The 19,434-nt window shown below is 50.2% G+C and overlaps 1 protein-coding gene across 1 annotated transcript; it reads left to right on the forward strand.

The window, feature by feature from the left end:
• Positions 1 to 764: 764 nt before the first annotated feature.
• Positions 765 to 18,408, forward strand: LOC120040506 (anoctamin-2-like; the record flags this gene model as incomplete). Its single annotated transcript, XM_038985621.1, has 5 exons — positions 765 to 1,190; positions 15,941 to 16,039; positions 17,934 to 18,085; positions 18,200 to 18,254; positions 18,357 to 18,408. Coding segments are annotated over 5 exons (784 nt in total), but the record flags the coding sequence as incomplete, so codon positions are not given.
• Between the last annotated feature and the right edge of the window lie 1,026 nt (positions 18,409 to 19,434).

A 19,434-nucleotide genomic window follows, 5' to 3' on the forward strand; every position in this document is an offset into this window, starting at 1 on the left:
CACACCTCCAGACTGTGTAAGGGCTATTTAACCAAAAAGCAGAGTGGTGAGTGCTGCATCAGATGACCTGGCTTCCACAATCAGCTGACCTCAACCAAATTGAGATGGTTTGGGATGAGTTGGACCGCAGAGTGAAGGAAAAGCAGCCAACAAGTGCTCAGCATATGTGGGAACTCCTTCAAGACTGTTGGAAAAGCACTCCAGGTGGCTACCTGCATTCCAAAGGGTGGCTACTTTGAAGAATTAAAATATTTTGATTTGTTTAATTAACACTTGTTTGGTTACTACATGATTCCATATGTGCTATTTCATAGTTTTGATGTCTTTACTATTATTCTACAATGTAGAAAATATAAAGAAAAACCCTTGAATGAGGTAACTTCTGACTGGTACTGTAGAACTTCTGCAACTTTCAATAAAGTTGCCCTGCTATTCACCCTCCTCAGAACCAGGGAGGGGTGTGTTCATCTGTTCATCTGTGTTTTAGATTTTTTTGTTGTTGAAATTTACTACTTCTGCCCTACTGAACAGTTACTGACCAGTCCCCTGTCTCCTCTCCTCCAGGGAGGGGGTGTTGGGCCAGCAGGTTAGGGTGTTAGTTAGCTACTGACCAGTTCCCTCTCCTCTCCTCCAGGGAGGGGGTGTTGGGCCAGCAGGTTAGGGTGTTAGTTAGTTACTGACCAGTCTCCTCTCCTCCAGGGAGGGGGTGTTGGGCCAGCAGGTTAGGGTGTTAGTTAGTTACTGACCAGTCTTCTCTCCTCCAGGGAGGGGGTGTTGGGCCAGCGGCCCCCCAGGATGGCCCCAGGTCGTGTCAGTTCTTCTCAGATGGCCGGAGGAAGGTGGACTATGTTCTGGTGTTCTACCAACGCAAACAGATCTCTGTGAGGGGTGGCGAGCGGCTGCACCGTCTCTCCGCCCCCCCACACCCTCCTCACCGTCTCTCTGCCCCCCCGCACCCTCCTCATCGCCTCTCTGTCATCTCCAATGGCAGCTCCCCCCCCTCCGGCCCTGTGGGGGGTTTGGGATGTGCAGCAGGGCAGCGGAGTGCGGTGGACGGGGAGGTGTGTGTGGACCTGGGCGTGTCCGTGGAATTAGAGGCGGACCCAGCTGAAGGAGAGATGGTGCTGATCAGGGAGGAGTTTGAGGCCAGGCTACTGGAGGCGGGGCTTGAGATGGAGAGAGACACAGAGGTGAGAGACCAACCGGTGTGTCCACTGTGCGTGTGTGTGTGCGCTGTGCGTGTGTGTGTGCGCTGTGCGTGTGTGTGTGCGCTGTGCGTGTGTGTGCGCATTGTGTGTGTGTGTGCTGTGTGTGTGCGCATTGTGTGTGTGTGTGCTGTGTGTGTGTGCTGTGCGTGTGTGTGTGTGTGTGTGTGTGTGTGTGTGTGTGTTCTGTGTGTGTGTGTGTGTGTGTGTGTGTTCTGTGTGTGTGTGTGTGTGTGTGTGTGTGTGTGTTCTGTGCGTGTGTGTGTGTGTGTTCTGTGTGTGTGTGTGCTGTGTGTGTGCTGTGTGTGCTGTGTGTGCTGTGTGTGCGCATTGTGTGTGTGTGTGCTGTGTGTGTGTGTGTGTGTTCTGTGCGTGCTGGTCTGGTGTTATTTATGGTTAAATTATCATTATCGCTGCTGTTTTAAAAGTAACAAAGTAATTAACAAATCAATTTAATATTTATTTAACATTGCTCACCTAATGAAAAGGTGTAAGGGGAATTTGACCCTAAATATATTTTCACTTGTATTTCTAGTCCATCCACCATGCATACGGTCTGGAAATATCGTCATGTAGGGTACGGTTGCATCATAGCTATCGAAACACCCCGTCTTTCATTGCCGTCACCATATGAGACTTTGTTCTTCCACCTTCCTGCCCAGTGAGTCTCAGAAAGCAGCAAGCGCCAGCCGACTCCACCTCTCGCGCTGTTCAACCCACGGTGGGCGTGTAGTTCAAATGATCTTCTGTGACCAGTGTTTACTAGAGCCCTGCACGGGCATTTTAACCCCGATTCCTATCCCTACCCACAACGTTCAGGCCCCACCCTACTCAGGCCCAATTTTTCTGCCTGAATCCCAAAATTAGAAATGGCTTATTCCCTTAGTAAATCCATTAGCTGCTCCTCTCTGTGTGTCACCCTCACTCTGCATGCGCTCTGTTCATGGTGGCTCTGTGTGTCACCCTCATTCTGCATGCACGCTGTTCATGGTGGCTCTGTGTGTCACCCTCACTCTGCATGCGCTCTGTTCATGGTGGCTCTGTGTGTCACCCTCACTCTGTTCATGGTGGCTCTGTGTGTCACCCTCACTCTGCATGCACTCTGTTCATGGTGGCTCTGTGTGTGACCCTCACTCTGCATGCACTCTGTTCATGGTGGCTCTGTGTGTCACCCTCACTCTGCATGCACTCTGCTCATGGTGGCTCTGTGTGTCACCCTCACTCTGCATGCACTCTGTTCATGGTGGCTTTGTGTGTCACCCTCACTCTGCATGCACTCTGTTCATGGTGGCTCTGTGTGTCACCCTCACTCTGCATGCGCTCTGTTCATGGTGGCTCTGTGTGTCACCCTCACTCTGCATGCACTCTGTTCATGGTGGCTCTGTGTGGCACCCTCACTCTGCATGCACTCTGTTCATGGTGGCTCTGTGTGTCACCCTCACTCTGCATGCACTCTGTTCATGGTGGCTCTGTGTGTCACCCTCACTCTGCATGCACTCTGTTCATGGTGGCTCTGTGTGTCACCCTCACTCTGCATGCACTCTGCTCATGGTGGCTCTGTGTGTCACCCTCACTCTGCATGCACTCTGCTCATGGTGGCTCTGTGTGTCACCCTCACTCTGCATGCACTCTGCTCATGGTGGCTCTGTGTGTCACCCTCACTCTGCATGCACTCTGCTCATGGTGGCTCTGTGTGTCACCCTCACTCTGCATGCACTCTGCTCATGGTGGCTCTGTGTGTCACCCTCACTCTGCATGCACTCTGCTCATGGTGGCTCTGTGTGTCACCCTCACTCTGCATGCACTCTGCTCATGGTGGCTCTGTGTGTCACCCTCACTCTGCATGCACTCTGCTCATGGTGGCTCTGTGTGTCACCCTCACTCTGCATGCACTCTGCTCATGGTGGCTCTGTGTGTCACCCTCACTCTGCATGCACTCTGTTCATGGTGGCTCTGTGTGTCACCCTCACTCTGTTCATGGTGGCTCTGTGTGTCACCCTCACTCTGCATGCACTCTGTTCATGGTGGCTCTGTGTGTCACCCTCACTCTGCATGCACTCTGTTCATGGTGGCTCTGTGTGTCACCCTCACTCTGCATGCACTCTGTTCATGGTGGCTCTGTGTGTCACCCTCACTCTGGATGCGCTCTGTTCATGGTGGCTCTGTGTGTCACCCTCACTCTGCATGCACTCTGTTCATGGTGGCTCTGTGTGGCTCACAGCGTTGTACGAGATCTGCAGTTTCTTGGCAATTTCTTGCATGGAATAGCTTTAATTTCTCAGAACAAGAATAGACTGACGAGTTTCAGAAGAAAGTTCTTTGTTTGTGGAAATGTTGAGCCTGTAATCGAACCCACAAATGCTGATGCTCCAGATACTCAACTAGTCTAAAGAAGGTCAGTTGTATTGCTTCTTTAAATCAGAACAACAGTTTTCAGCTGTGCTAATATCATTGCAAAAGGGTTTTCTAATGATCAATTAGTCTTTTAAAATGATAAACTTGGATTAGCTAACACAACGTGCCATTGGAACACAGGAGTGATGGTTGCTGATAAAGGGCCTCTGTACGCCTATGTAGATATTCCATTAAAAATCTGCTGTTTCCAGCTACAATTGTCATTTACATCATTAACAATGTCGACACTGTATTTCTGATCAATTTGATGTTAATTTAATGGACATTAATTTTCTTTAAAAAACAAGGACATTTCTAAGTGACCTCAAACTTTTGAACGGTTGTGTGTCATACATACATACATACATACATACATACATACATACATACAGGTGTGTAATGTGCATATTTCTTATCATTTTGCTAAAATTAACTGTTTTTGCTTTGTCATTGTGGTGTATTCTGTGTAGATCGTTGAGAAAATGATAAATCAATTTTCATATTCAGATGTAGGAACTGTGGTCTACAGTATGAACCCCTGCTGTCTCTGGCTCCACACCCACCCTGCCATCTAGATAGGAACTGTGGTCTACAGTATGAACCCCTGCTGTCTCTGTCTCCACACCCACCCTGCCATCTAGATAGGAACTGTGGTCTACAGTATGAACCCCTGCTGTCTCTGTCTCCACACCCACCCTGCCATCTAGATAGGAACTGTGGTCTACAGTATGAACCCCTGCTGTCTCTGGCTCCACACCCACCCTGCCATCTAGATAGGAACTGTGGTCTACAGTATGAACCCCTGCTGTCTCTGGCTCCACACCCACCCTGCCATCTAGATAGGAACTGTGGTCTACAGTATGAACCCCTGCTGTCTCTGTCTCCACACCCACCCTGCCATCTAGATAGGAACTGTGGTCTACAGTATGAACCCCTGCTGTCTCTGGCTCCACACCCACCCTGCCATCTAGATAGGAACTGTGGTCTACAGTATGAACCCCTGCTGTCTCTGGCTCCACACCCACCCTGCCATCTAGATAGGAACTGTGTTCTACAGTATGAACCCCTGCTGTCTCTGGCTCCACACCCACCCTGCCATCTAGATAGGAACTGTGGTCTACAGTATGAACCCCTGCTGTCTCTGGCTCCACACCCACCCTGCCATCTAGATAGGAACTGTGGTCTACAGTATGAACCCCTGCTGTCTCTGGCTCCACACCCACCCTGCCATCTAGATAGGAACTGTGGTCTACAGTATGAACCCCTGCTGTCTCTGGCTCCACACCCACCCTGCCATCTAGATAGGAACTGTGGTCTACAGTATGAACCCCTGCTGTCTCTGGCTCCACACCCACCCTGCCATCTAGATAGGAACTGTGTTCTACAGTATGAACCCCTGCTGTCTCTGGCTCCACACCCACCCTGCCATCTAGATAGGAACTGTGTTCTACAGTATGAACCCCTGCTGTCTCTGGCTCCACACCCACCCTGCCATCTAGATAGGAACTGTGGTCTACAGTATGAACCCCTGCTGTCTCTGGCTCCACACCCACCCTGCCATCTAGATAGGAACTGTGGTCTACAGTATGAACCCCTGCTGTCTCTGGCTCCACACCCACCCTGCCATCTAGATAGGAACTGTGGTCTACAGTATGAACCCCTGCTGTCTCTGGCTCCACACCCACCCTGCCATCTAGATAGGAACTGTGGTCTACAGTATGAACCCCTGCTGTCTCTGTCTCCACACCCACCCTGCCATCTAGATAGGAACTGTGTTCTACAGTATGAACCCCTGCTGTCTCTGGCTCCACACCCACCCTGCCATCTAGATAGGAACTGTGTTCTACAGTATGAACCCCTGCTGTCTCTGGCTCCACACCCACCCTGCCATCTAGATAGGAACTGTGTTCTACAGTATGAACCCCTGCTGTCTCTGGCTCCACACCCACCCTGCCATCTAGATAGGAACTGTGTTCTACAGTATGAACCCCTGCTGTCTCTGGCTCCACACCCACCCTGCCATCTAGATAGGAACTGTGGTCTACAGTATGAACCCCTGCTGTCTCTGGCTCCACACCCACCACACCCGGCCATCTAGATAGGAACTGTGTTCTACAGTATGAACCCCTGCTGTCTCTGGCTCCACACCCACCCTGCCATCTAGATAGGAACTGTGTTCTACAGTATGAACCCCTGCTGTCTCTGGCTCCACACCCACCCTGCCATCTAGATAGGAACTGTGTTCTACAGTATGAACCCCTGCTGTCTCTGGCTCCACACCCACCCTGCCATCTAGATAGGAACTGTGTTCTACAGTATGAACCCCTGCTGTCTCTGGCTCCACACCCACCCTGCCATCTAGATAGGAACTGTGGTCTACAGTATGAACCCCTGCTGTCTCTGGCTCCACACCCACCCCACCCGGCCATCTAGATAGGAACTGTGTTCTACAGTATGAACCCCTGCTGTCTCTGGCTCCACACCCACCCTGCCATCTAGATAGGAACTGTGTTCTACAGTATGAACCCCTGCTGTCTCTGGCTCCACACCCACCCTGCCATCTAGATAGGAACTGTGGTCTACAGTATGAACCCCTGCTGTCTCTGTCTCCACACCCACCCTGCCATCTAGATAGGAACTGTGTTCTACAGTATGAACCCCTGCTGTCTCTGGCTCCACACCCACCCTGCCATCTAGATAGGAACTGTGGTCTACAGTATGAACCCCTGCTGTCTCTGTCTCCACACCCACCCTGCCATCTAGATAGGAACTGTGGTCTACAGTATGAACCCCTGCTGTCTCTGGCTCCACACCCACCCTGCCATCTAGATAGGAACTGTGGTCTACAGTATGAACCCCTGCTGTCTCTGGCTCCACACCCACCCTGCCATCTAGATAGGAACTGTGGTCTACAGTATGAACCCCTGCTGTCTCTGTCTCCACACCCACCCTGCCATCTAGATAGGAACTGTGGTCTACAGTATGAACCCCTGCTGTCTCTGGCTCCACACCCACCCTGCCATCTAGATAGGAACTGTGGTCTACAGTATGAACCCCTGCTGTCTCTGGCTCCACACCCACCCTGCCATCTAGATAGGAACTGTGTTCTACAGTATGAACCCCTGCTGTCTCTGGCTCCACACCCACCCTGCCATCTAGATAGGAACTGTGGTCTACAGTATGAACCCCTGCTGTCTCTGGCTCCACACCCACCCTGCCATCTAGATAGGAACTGTGGTCTACAGTATGAACCCCTGCTGTCTCTGGCTCCACACCCACCCTGCCATCTAGATAGGAACTGTGGTCTACAGTATGAACCCCTGCTGTCTCTGGCTCCACACCCACCCTGCCATCTAGATAGGAACTGTGGTCTACAGTATGAACCCCTGCTGTCTCTGGCTCCACACCCACCCTGCCATCTAGATAGGAACTGTGTTCTACAGTATGAACCCCTGCTGTCTCTGGCTCCACACCCACCCTGCCATCTAGATAGGAACTGTGTTCTACAGTATGAACCCCTGCTGTCTCTGGCTCCACACCCACCCTGCCATCTAGATAGGAACTGTGGTCTACAGTATGAACCCCTGCTGTCTCTGGCTCCACACCCACCCTGCCATCTAGATAGGAACTGTGGTCTACAGTATGAACCCCTGCTGTCTCTGGCTCCACACCCACCCTGCCATCTAGATAGGAACTGTGGTCTACAGTATGAACCCCTGCTGTCTCTGGCTCCACACCCACCCTGCCATCTAGATAGGAACTGTGGTCTACAGTATGAACCCCTGCTGTCTCTGTCTCCACACCCACCCTGCCATCTAGATAGGAACTGTGTTCTACAGTATGAACCCCTGCTGTCTCTGGCTCCACACCCACCCTGCCATCTAGATAGGAACTGTGTTCTACAGTATGAACCCCTGCTGTCTCTGGCTCCACACCCACCCTGCCATCTAGATAGGAACTGTGTTCTACAGTATGAACCCCTGCTGTCTCTGGCTCCACACCCACCCTGCCATCTAGATAGGAACTGTGTTCTACAGTATGAACCCCTGCTGTCTCTGGCTCCACACCCACCCTGCCATCTAGATAGGAACTGTGGTCTACAGTATGAACCCCTGCTGTCTCTGGCTCCACACCCACCCCACCCGGCCATCTAGATAGGAACTGTGTTCTACAGTATGAACCCCTGCTGTCTCTGGCTCCACACCCACCCTGCCATCTAGATAGGAACTGTGTTCTACAGTATGAACCCCTGCTGTCTCTGGCTCCACACCCACCCTGCCATCTAGATAGGAACTGTGTTCTACAGTATGAACCCCTGCTGTCTCTGGCTCCACACCCACCCTGCCATCTAGATAGGAACTGTGTTCTACAGTATGAACCCCTGCTGTCTCTGGCTCCACACCCACCCTGCCATCTAGATAGGAACTGTGGTCTACAGTATGAACCCCTGCTGTCTCTGGCTCCACACCCACCCCACCCGGCCATCTAGATAGGAACTGTGTTCTACAGTATGAACCCCTGCTGTCTCTGGCTCCACACCCACCCTGCCATCTAGATAGGAACTGTGTTCTACAGTATGAACCCCTGCTGTCTCTGGCTCCACACCCACCCTGCCATCTAGATAGGAACTGTGGTCTACAGTATGAACCCCTGCTGTCTCTGTCTCCACACCCACCCTGCCATCTAGATAGGAACTGTGTTCTACAGTATGAACCCCTGCTGTCTCTGGCTCCACACCCACCCTGCCATCTAGATAGGAACTGTGTTCTACAGTATGAACCCCTGCTGTCTCTGGCTCCACACCCACCCTGCCATCTAGATAGGAACTGTGGTCTACAGTATGAACCCCTGCTGTCTCTGGCTCCACACCCACCCTGCCATCTAGATAGGAACTGTGGTCTACAGTATGAACCCCTGCTGTCTCTGGCTCCACACCCACCCTGCCATCTAGATAGGAACTGTGGTCTACAGTATGAACCCCTGCTGTCTCTGGCTCCACACCCACCCTGCCATCTAGATAGGAACTGTGGTCTACAGTATGAACCCCTGCTGTCTCTGGCTCCACACCCACCCTGCCATCTAGATAGGAACTGTGTTCTACAGTATGAACCCCTGCTGTCTCTGGCTCCACACCCACCCTGCCATCTAGATAGGAACTGTGGTCTACAGTATGAACCCCTGCTGTCTCTGGCTCCACACCCACCCTGCCATCTAGATAGGAACTGTGTTCTACAGTATGAACCCCTGCTGTCTCTGGCTCCACACCCACCCTGCCATCTAGATAGGAACTGTGTTCTACAGTATGAACCCCTGCTGTCTCTGGCTCCACACCCACCCTGCCATCTAGATAGGAACTGTGTTCTACAGTATGAACCCCTGCTGTCTCTGGCTCCACACCCACCCTGCCATCTAGATAGGAACTGTGTTCTACAGTATGAACCCCTGCTGTCTCTGGCTCCACACCCACCCTGCCATCTAGATAGGAACTGTGTTCTACAGTATGAACCCCTGCTGTCTCTGGCTCCACACCCACCCTGCCATCTAGATAGGAACTGTGTTCTACAGTATGAACCCCTGCTGTCTCTGGCTCCACACCCACCCTGCCATCTAGATAGGAACTGTGTTCTACAGTATGAACCCCTGCTGTCTCTGGCTCCACACCCACCCTGCCATCTAGATAGGAACTGTGTTCTACAGTATGAACCCCTGCTGTCTCTGGCTCCACACCCACCCTGCCATCTAGATAGGAACTGTGGTCTACAGTATGAACCCCTGCTGTCTCTGGCTCCACACCCACCCTGCCATCTAGATAGGAACTGTGGTCTACAGTATGAACCCCTGCTGTCTCTGGCTCCACACCCACCCCGCCCGGCCATCTAGATGTGTGATAGTTAGGGTATAAGCTAATGATCCATAGTCCTGATTGTGTGTAAACTTACATTGTGTATTACCATATCATCTTTGTATGTTCTCGATAGTTACTGCATGTACTTGAAAATGTATCAATTTACCAATTCGGCACATTTGACACAAAATATTGTCCAGTATTTTTTTTTTTGACTAGGCAAGTCGGTTAAGAACAACTTCTTATGTACAATGACGGCCTGTCAGTGGGGTTAACTGCCTCGTTCAGGGGGAACAGCGGGTTAACTGCCTTGTTCAGGGGGAACAGTGGGTTAACTGCCTTGTTCAGGGGGAACAGTGGGTTAACTGCCTTGTTCAGGGGGAACAGTGGGTTAACTGCCTTGTTCAGGGGGAACAGTGGGTTAACTGCCTTGTTCAGGGGGAACAGTGGGTTAACTGCCTTGTTCAGGGGGAACAGTGGGTTAACTGCCTTGTTCAGGGGAACAGTGGGTTAACTGCCTTGTTCAGGGGGAACAGTGGGTTAACTGCCTTGTTCAGGGGGAACAGTGGGTTAACTGCCTTGTTCAGGGGAACAGTGGGTTAACTGCCTTGTTCAGGGGAACAGTGGGTTAACTGCCTTGTTCAGGGGAACAGTGGGTTAACTGCCTTGTTCAGGGGAACAGTGGGTTAACTGCCTTGTTCAGGGGAACAGTGGGTTAACTGCCTTGTTCAGGGGAACAGTGGGTTAACTGCCTTGTTCAGGGGAACAGTGGGTTAACTGCCTTGTTCAGGGGAACAGTGGGTTAACTGCCTTGTTCAGGGGAACAGTGGGTTAACTGCCTTGTTCAGGGGAACAGTGGGTTAACTGCCTTGTTCAGGGGAACAGTGGGTTAACTGCCTTGTTCAGGGGGAACAGTGGGTTAACTGCCTTGTTCAGGGGAACAGTGGGTTAACTGCCTTGTTCAGGGGAACAGTGGGTTAACAGCATTGTTCAGGGGAACAGTGGGTTAACTGCCTCGTTCAGGGGAACAGTGGGTTAACTGCCTCGTTCAGGGGAACAGTGGGTTAACTGCCTCGTTCAGGGGAACAGTGGGTTAACTGCCTCGTTCAGGGGAACAGTGGGTTAACTGCCTTGTTCAGGGGAACAGTGGGTTAACTGCCTTGTTCAGGGGAACAGTGGGTTAACTGCCTTGTTCAGGGGAACAGTGGGTTAACTGCCTTGTTCAGGGGAACAGTGGGTTAACTGCCTTGTTCAGGGGAACAGTGGGTTAACTGCCTTGTTGAGGGGAACAGTGGGTTAACTGCCTTGTTCAGGGGAACAGTGGGTTAACTGCCTTGTTCAGGGGAACAGTGGGTTAACTGCCTTGTTCAGGGGAACAGTGGGTTAACTGCCTTGTTCAGGGGAACAGTGGGTTAACTGCCTTGTTCAGGGGAACAGTGGGTTAACTGCCTTGTTCAGGGGAACAGTGGGTTAACTGCCTTGTTCAGGGGAACAGTGGGTTAACTGCCTTGTTCAGGGGAACAGTGGGTTAACTGCCTTGTTCAGGGGAACAGTGGGTTAACTGCCTTGTTCAGGGGAACAGTGGGTTAACTGCCTTGTTCAGGGGAACAGTGGGTTAACTGCCTTGTTCAGGGGAACAGTGGGTTAACTGCCTTGTTCAGGGAACAGTGGGTTAACTGCCTTGTTCAGGGGAACAGTGGGTTAACTGCCTTGTTCAGGGGAACAGTGGGTTAACTGCCTTGTTCAGGGGAACAGTGGGTTAACTGCCTTGTTCAGGGGAACAGTGGGTTAACTGCCTTGTTCAGGGGAACAGTGGGTTAACTGCCTTGTTCAGGGGAACAGTGGGTTAACTGCCTTGTTCAGGGGAACAGTGGGTTAACTGCCTTGTTCAGGGGAACAGTGGGTTAACTGCCTTGTTCAGGGGAACAGTGGGGTTAACTGCCTTGTTCAGGGGAACAGTGGGGTTAACTGCCTTGTTCAGGGGAACAGTGGGGTTAACTGCCTTGTTCAGGGGAACAGTGGGGTTAACTGCCTTGTTCAGGGGAACAGTGGGGTTAACTGCCTTGTTCAGGGGAACAGTGGGGTTAACTGCCTTGTTCAGGGGAACAGTGGGGTTAACTGCCTTGTTCAGGGGAACAGTGGGGTTAACTGCCTTGTTCAGGGGAACAGTGGGGTTAACTGCCTTGTTCAGGGGAACAGTGGGGTTAACTGCCTTGTTCAGGGGAACAGTGGGGTTAACTGCCTTGTTCAGGGGAACAGTGGGGTTAACTGCCTTGTTCAGGGGAACAGTGGGGTTAACTGCCTTGTTCAGGGGAACAGTGGGGTTAACTGCCTTGTTCAGGGGAACAGTGGGGTTAACTGCCTTGTTCAGGGGAACAGTGGGGTTAACTGCCTTGTTCAGGGGAACAGTGGGGTTAACTGCCTTGTTCAGGGGAACAGTGGGGTTAACTGCCTTGTTCAGGGGAACAGTGGGGTTAACTGCCTTGTTCAGGGGAACAGTGGGGTTAACTGCCTTGTTCAGGGGAACAGTGGGGTTAACTGCCTTGTTCAGGGGAACAGTGGGGTTAACTGCCTTGTTCAGGGGAACAGTGGGGTTAACTGCCTTGTTCAGGGGAACAGTGGGGTTAACTGCCTTGTTCAGGGGAACAGTGGGGTTAACTGCCTTGTTCAGGGGAACAGTGGGGTTAACCGCCTTGTTCAGGGGAACAGTGGGGTTAACCGCCTTGTTCAGGGGAACAGTGGGGTTAACCGCCTTGTTCAGGGGAACAGTGGGGTTAACCGCCTTGTTCAGGGGAACAGTGGGTTAACCGCCTTGTTCAGGGGAACAGTGGGTTAACCGCCTTGTTCAGGGGAACAGTGGGTTAACCGCCTTGTTCAGGGGAACAGTGGGTTAACCGCCTTGTTCAGGGGAACAGTGGGTTAACCGCCTTGTTCAGGGGGAACAGTGGGTTAACCGCCTTGTTCAGGGGGAACAGTGGGTTAACCGCCTTGTTCAGGGGGAACAGTGGGTTAACCGCCTTGTTCAGGGGGAACAGTGGGTTAACCGCCTTGTTCAGGGGGAACAGTGGGTTAACCGCCTTGTTCAGGGGGAACAGTGGGTTAACCGCCTTGTTCAGGGGAACAGTGGGTTAACCGCCTTGTTCAGGGGGAACAGTGGGTTAACCGCCTTGTTCAGGGGAACAGTGGGTTAACCGCCTTGTTCAGGGGAACAGTGGGTTTACCGCCTTGTTCAGGGGAACAGTGGGTTAACCGCCTTGTTCAGGGGAACAGTGGGTTAACCGCCTTGTTCAGGGGAACAGTGGGTTAACCGCCTTGTTCAGGGGAACAGTGGGTTAACCGCCTTGTTCAGGGGAACAGTGGGTTAACCGCCTTGTTCAGGGGAACAGTGGGTTAACCGCCTTGTTCAGGGGAACAGTGGGTTAACCGCCTTGTTCAGGGGAACAGTGGGGTTAACCGCCTTGTTCAGGGGAACAGTGGGGTTAACCGCCTTGTTCAGGGGAACAGTGGGGTTAACCGCCTTGTTCAGGGGAACAGTGGGGTTAACCGCCTTGTTCAGGGGAACAGCGGGTTAACCGCCTTGTTCAGGGGAACAGCGGGTTAACCGCCTTGTTCAGGGGAACAGCGGGTTAACCGCCTTGTTCAGGGGAACAGCGGGGTTAACCGCCTTGTTCAGGGGAACAGCGGGGTTAACCGCCTTGTTCAGGGGAACAGCGGGGTTAACCGCCTTGTTCAGGGGAACAGCGGGGTTAACCGCCTTGTTCAGGGGAACAGCGGGGTTAACCGCCTTGTTCAGGGGAACAGCGGGGTTAACCGCCTTGTTCAGGGGAACAGCGGGTTAACCGCCTTGTTCAGGGGAACAGTGGGGTTAACCGCCTTGTTCAGGGGAACAGTGGGGTTAACCGCCTTGTTCAGGGGAACAGTGGGGTTAACCGCCTTGTTCAGGGGCAGAACGACAGATTTGTACCTTGTCGGCTCGGGGATTCGATCTGGCAACCTTTTGGTTGGTAGGTCAACGCTCTAACCACTAGGCATTTAAAAAAATGATGAAAAAAAGTATAATAATTTGAAAACACTTTAAAAAAATATTTTACCAGATCTATTGTGTTATATTCTCCTACATTCATTTCACATTTCAACAAACTTTAAAGTGTTTCCTTTCAAATAGTGTCAAGTGTATGTATGTCCTTGCTTCAGGTCCTACAGGCAGTTTGATTTGGGTATGTCATTTTAGGCTAAAAAAAAGGGTTCGATCTTTAAGAGGATTTATGACATGAAGGTCAGTCAATCCGGATCATTTCAAGAACTTTGAACGTTTCTTCAAGTGCGGTTGAAAAAAACCCCATCAAGCTCTATGATGAAGCTGGCTCTCATGAGGACCGCCACAGGAAAGGAAGACCCAGAGTTACCTCTACTGCAGAGGATAAGTTCATTAGAGTTACCAGCCTCAGATTGGAAAGGAAGACCCAGAGTTATCTCTGCTGCAGAGGATAAGTTCATTAGAGTTACCAGCCTCAGATTGGAAAGGAAGACCCAGAGTTCCCTCTGCTCAGAGGATAAGTTCATTAGAGTTACCAGCCTCAGATTGGAAAGGAAGACCCAGAGTTCCCTCTGCTCAGAGGATAAGTTCATTAGAGTTACCAGCCTCAGATTGGAAAGGAAGACCCAGAGTTCCCTCTGCTGCAGAGGATAAGTTCATTAGAGTCACCAGCCTCAGATTGGAAAGGAAGACCCAGAGTTCACTCTGCTCAGAGGATAAGTTCATTAGAGTTACCAGCCTCAGAATTTCAACGCCAAATAAATGCTTCACAGAGTTCAAGTAACAGACACATGTCAACATCAATTGTTCAGAGGAGACTGCGTGAATTAGGCCTTCATGGTCGAACTGCTGCAAAGAAACCACTACTAAAGAACACCAATAAGAAGAGACTTGCTTTGGCCAAGAAACACGAAATATGTCCTTTTTGGTCTGAGTCCAAATGTGAGGTTTTTAGTTACAACCGCCGTGTCTTTGTGAGACGAAGAGGATCTCCACATGTGTGGTTCCTACCGTGAAGCATGGAGGAGGAGGTGTGGGGGTGCTTTGCTGGTGACACTGTGATTTATTTTTTTTGAATTCAAGACACACTTAACCAGCATGGCTCCCACAGCATTCTGCAGCGATACTCCATCCCATCTGGTTTGTGCTTAGTGGGACTATCATTTGTTCTTCAGCAGGACAATGACCCAAAACACACCTCCAGGCTGGGTAAGGGCTATTTGACCAAGAAGGAGAGTGATGGAGTGCTGCATCAGGTGACCTGGCCTCCACAATCACCTGACCTCAACCCAATTGAGATGGTTTGGGATGAGTTGGACCGCAGAGTGAAAAGCAGCCAACAAGTGCTTAGCATATGTGGGAACTCCTTCAATACATTCCAGGTGATGACCTCATGAAGCTGGTTGAGAGAAGGCCAATATTGTGCAAAGCTGTCATCAAGGCAAAGGGTGGCTACTTTGAATCTAAAATATATTTTGATTTGTTTATCAATGTGTTATTTCATAGTTATTATTCTACAATGTTGAAAATAGTAAAATAAAGAAAAACCCTTGAATGAGGAGATGTGCCCAAACTTATGACTGGTACTGTATATATATATTTTAATACAGAAGAGCTCAAAAATAAGTGAAATTTGAAAAATTCTCCAATGGATTTTGATAATTTGCTGTTAAAGTGGAGCACCATCTCCTATTTCAAGTTGCTCAGGTGGCCAAGTGTCGGCAATGGAGACGAGCTGTTGGTTCAGCCAAAGATGATCTAATATACTGCTCAGTCGCGACTCGCACAGAGGAACAACTCTGCAGGTGTTTCTGATGGTAACATTGAAATAAAACCCTGAAAAGAAACGCAGACCGAAAGGTATCAGCACGTCATCACAGAGGAAACACACGGCATTGAAAATATCACAAGTTTCCATCTTCAACCACACATACATAATACTTTGACTAAGATGATGACTTGACTTAAACCGTTGTGCATTATGGGTAAGATCTGGATATTGTCTTCCCACTGAAAACACGTGGATTTCCACTCTGGCGGTTAATGGGGTTTATACACCCTTTATTTCTTGACAAACCTACCTGATCAGCACTCCCATTGACTTTACATTTAGAATTAGATTATCATTTTATTTTTTATTTAACCTTTATTTAACTAGGCAAGTCAGTTAAGAACAAATTCTTATTTACAATGATGGCCTACCAAAAGGCAAAAGGCCTCCTATGGGGACGGGTGGTTCCCACCCCCTGTCCTCTTCTCCTAGTTTTACACTTTAGTTCCTACCTGTTGGTTCCCACCCCCTGTCCTCCTCCTGGTATTAAACTATGGTTCCTACCTGTTGGTTCCCACCCCCTGTCCTCCTCCTGGTATTAAACTATGGTTCCTACCTGTTGGTTCCCACCCCCTGTCCTCCTCCTGGTATTAAACTATGGTTCCTACCTGTTGGTTCCTGTCCCCCAGGTCAGGGTCTACGGGCCCAGCTTCACGAGACTCCATGTCCCCTGGCCGGTCCTGAGCAGAGAGGCAGAGTTCCTCAAGATCAAAGTCCCCACTAAGAAGGTGAGACTTCCACCGCTTTACAGCCGTGTGTCTGTGTCTCTGTCTGTGTCTCTCTCTGTGTGTGTGTGTCTCTGTGTCTCTGTGTGTGTGTCTCTGTGTCTCTGTGTGTGTGTCTCTGTCTGTGTGTCTGTGTCTCTGTCTGTGTCTCTCTGTGTGTGTGTCTCTGTCTGTGTGTCTGTGTCTCTGTCTGTGTCTCTCTCTGTGTGTGTGTGTCTCTGTGTGTGTGTCTCTGTCTGTGTGTCTGTGTCTCTGTCTGTGTCTCTCTGTGTGTGTGTCTCTGTCTGTGTGTCTCTGTCTCTGTCTGTGTCTCTGTGTGTGTGTGTGTGTGTGTGTGTGTCTCTGTGTCTCTGTGTGTGTGTCTCTGTCTGTGTGTCTGTGTCTCTGTCTGTGTCTCTCTGTGTGTCTGTGTGTGTGTGTCTGTGTCTCTGTCTGTGTCTCTCTGTGTGTGTGTCTCTGTCTGTGTGTGTGTCTCTCTGTCTGTGTCTCTCTGTGTGTGTGTGTGTCTCTGTCTGTGTGTGTGTCTCTGTCTCTGTCTGTGTCTCTCTCTGTGTCTCTGTGTCTCTGTGTGTCTGTGTGTCTGTGTGTCTGTGTGTCTGTGTGTGTGTGTGTGTGTGTGTGTGTGTCTGTGTGTGTGTGTGTGTGTGTGTGATCCCATGGATGGATCCTCCCCGAACACAAACAGGGGGTTCATCTCTGCAGCGTTTCTTTTCTTTGTTAAACCCATCCGTTGTTGTTGCTTTATTGATAGTAGTTTAACAGTCTTTAATGTTGCATCAGATTACCCATCGGGCTACAGTAGAGCCACATGAAGACACGGTGGATTATTCTCCTACTTGGATTACATTTGATGGTACCTGAAACATTATGTGAATCAATCACACTACAGCAGTCTTTTACAATGTAACAACTCACATTTGGGAAAATGGACCAAAGGGGACATACTTCATTGTAACGCCGACTGCGAGCCAGGCCTAATCGCCCCACATCAGTGCCCGACCTCACTAATGCTCTTGTTGCTGAATGGACACTCTTCTGGGAAGGCTTTCCACTAGATGTTTGGAACATTGCTGCTATAACAGCCTCCACTCTTCTGGGAAGGCTTTCCACTAGATGTTGGAACATTGCTGCTATAACAGCCTCCACTCTTCTGGGAAGGCTTTCCACTAGATGTTGGAACATTGCTGCTATAACAGCCTCCACTCTTCTGGGAAGGCTTTCCACTAGATGTTGGAACATTGCTGCTATAACAGCCTCCACTCTTCTGGGAAGGCTTTCCACTAGATGTTGGAACATTGCTGCTATAACAGCCTCCACTCTTCTGGGAAGGCTTTCCTCTAGATGTTGGAACATTGCTGCTATAACAGCCTCCACTCTTCTGGGAAGGCTTTCCACTAGATGTTGGAACATTGCTGCTATAACAGCCTCCACTCTTCTGGGAATGCTTTTTTCTGTCTGTCTAGAGCTATGATCTGAAGCAGAGATCTGTGTGTCTAGAGCTATGATCTGAAGCAGTGATCTGTCTGTCTGTCTGTCTGTCTAGAGCTATGATCTGAAGCAGTGATCTGTGTGTCTGTCTGTCTAGAGCTATGATCTGAAGCAGTGATCTGTCTGTCTAGAGCTATGATCTGAAGCAGTGATCTGTCTGTCTGTCTGTCTGTCTAGAGCTATGATCTGAAGCAGTGATCTGTCTGTCTGTCTAGAGCCTTGATCTGAAGCAGTGATCTGTGTGTCTGTCTAGAGCTATGATCTGAAGCAGTGATCTGTCTGTCTGTCTGTCTAGAGCTATGATCTGAAGCAGTGATCTGTCTGTCTGTCTAGAGCTATGATCTGAAGCAGTGATCTGTCTGTCTGTCTAGAGCTATGATCTGAAGCAGTGATCTGTCTGTCTGTCTAGAGCTATGATCTGAAGCAGGAGCATGGGTTCAGTGCCAGCCTCAGTGAGTTCTGGAGGAAGGTGAACCAGCCGTTCCAACCCAACATCCCCCAGCTAGACCACAGCACCACCAAGCAGCTCTCGCACTGCTTCTCCAGGGACAAACTACACCTGTAAGATGCACCACCACCACGCCCCTCACACACACTCTGACAACAGCTGGTCTGTATTATGGAGTCACCATCTGAGTTTCCCCTGAGGTGACACCTGTTCTTTGTTCTCTACAGATTTAACATCACCTCTAAAGACACGCTCTTTGACAACGCAACACGCAGTCGAATAGTGAGTCTGTCCAGATGTTTCTCTGTCAAGAATCAATGGGAATATGGTTTCAGGTGTCTGTTTCTCTCTGACACAATGTTCCGTGTGACCTAACCCTCTCAGGTGTACGAGATCCTGAGACGCACCGCCTGCACACGCACCTGCCAATCCATGGGTGAGTGACCTCTAACCCCTGATTTGCCCAAAGTTGCCTACTTTATGAGGTCGTTGACCTTTTTCCATGGTTCCTCAGTACAGGTCCATACAGTAGTGCAGTGAGTGATTGGTGTTCTCCATGGTTCCTCAGTACAGGTCCATACAGTAGTGCAGTGAGTGATTGGTGTTCTCCATGGTTCCTCAGTACAGGTCCATACAGTAGTGCAGTGAGTGATTGGTGTTCTCCATGGTTCCTCAGTACAGGTCCATACAGTAGTGCAGTGAATGATTGGTGTTCTCCATGGTTCCTCAATACAGGTCCATACAGTAGTGCAGTGAGTGATTGGTGTTCTCCGTGGTTCCTCAGTACAGGTCCATACAGTAGTGCAGTGAGTGATTGGTGTCCTCCATGGTTCCTCAGTACAGGTCCATACAGTAGTGCAGTGAGTGATTGGTGTTCTCCATGGTTCCTCAGTACAGGTCCATACAGTAGTGCAGTGAGTGATTGGTGTTCTCCATGGTTCATCAGTACAGGTCCATACAGTAGTACAGTGAGTGATTGGTGTTCTCCATGGTTCCTCAGTACAGGTCCATACAGTAGTGCAGTGAGTGATTGGTGTTCTCCGTGGTTCCTCAGTACAGGTCCATACAGTAGTGCAGTGAGTGATTGGTGTTCTCCATGGTTCCTCAGTACAGGTCCATACAGTAGTGCAGTGAGTGATTGGTGTTCTCCATGGTTCCTCAGTACAGGTCCATGCAGTAGTGCAGTGAGTGATTGGTGTTCTCCGTGGTTCCTCAGTACAGGTCCATACAGTAGTACAGTGAGTGATTGGTGTTCTCCATGGTTCCTCAGTACAGGTCCATACAGTGAGTGATTGGTGTTCTCCATGGTTCCTCAGTACAGGTCCATACAGTAGTGCAGTGAGTGATTGGTGTCCTCCATGGTTCCTCAGTACAGGTCCATACAGTAGTGCAGTGAGTGATTGGTGTTCTCCATGGTTCCTCAGTACAGGTCCATGCAGTAGTGCAGTGAGTGATTGGTGTC

This window comes from Salvelinus namaycush, unplaced genomic scaffold (genome assembly GCF_016432855.1).
Source record: "Salvelinus namaycush isolate Seneca unplaced genomic scaffold, SaNama_1.0 Scaffold3575, whole genome shotgun sequence".
Taxonomy (NCBI): Eukaryota; Metazoa; Chordata; class Actinopteri; order Salmoniformes; family Salmonidae; genus Salvelinus; species Salvelinus namaycush.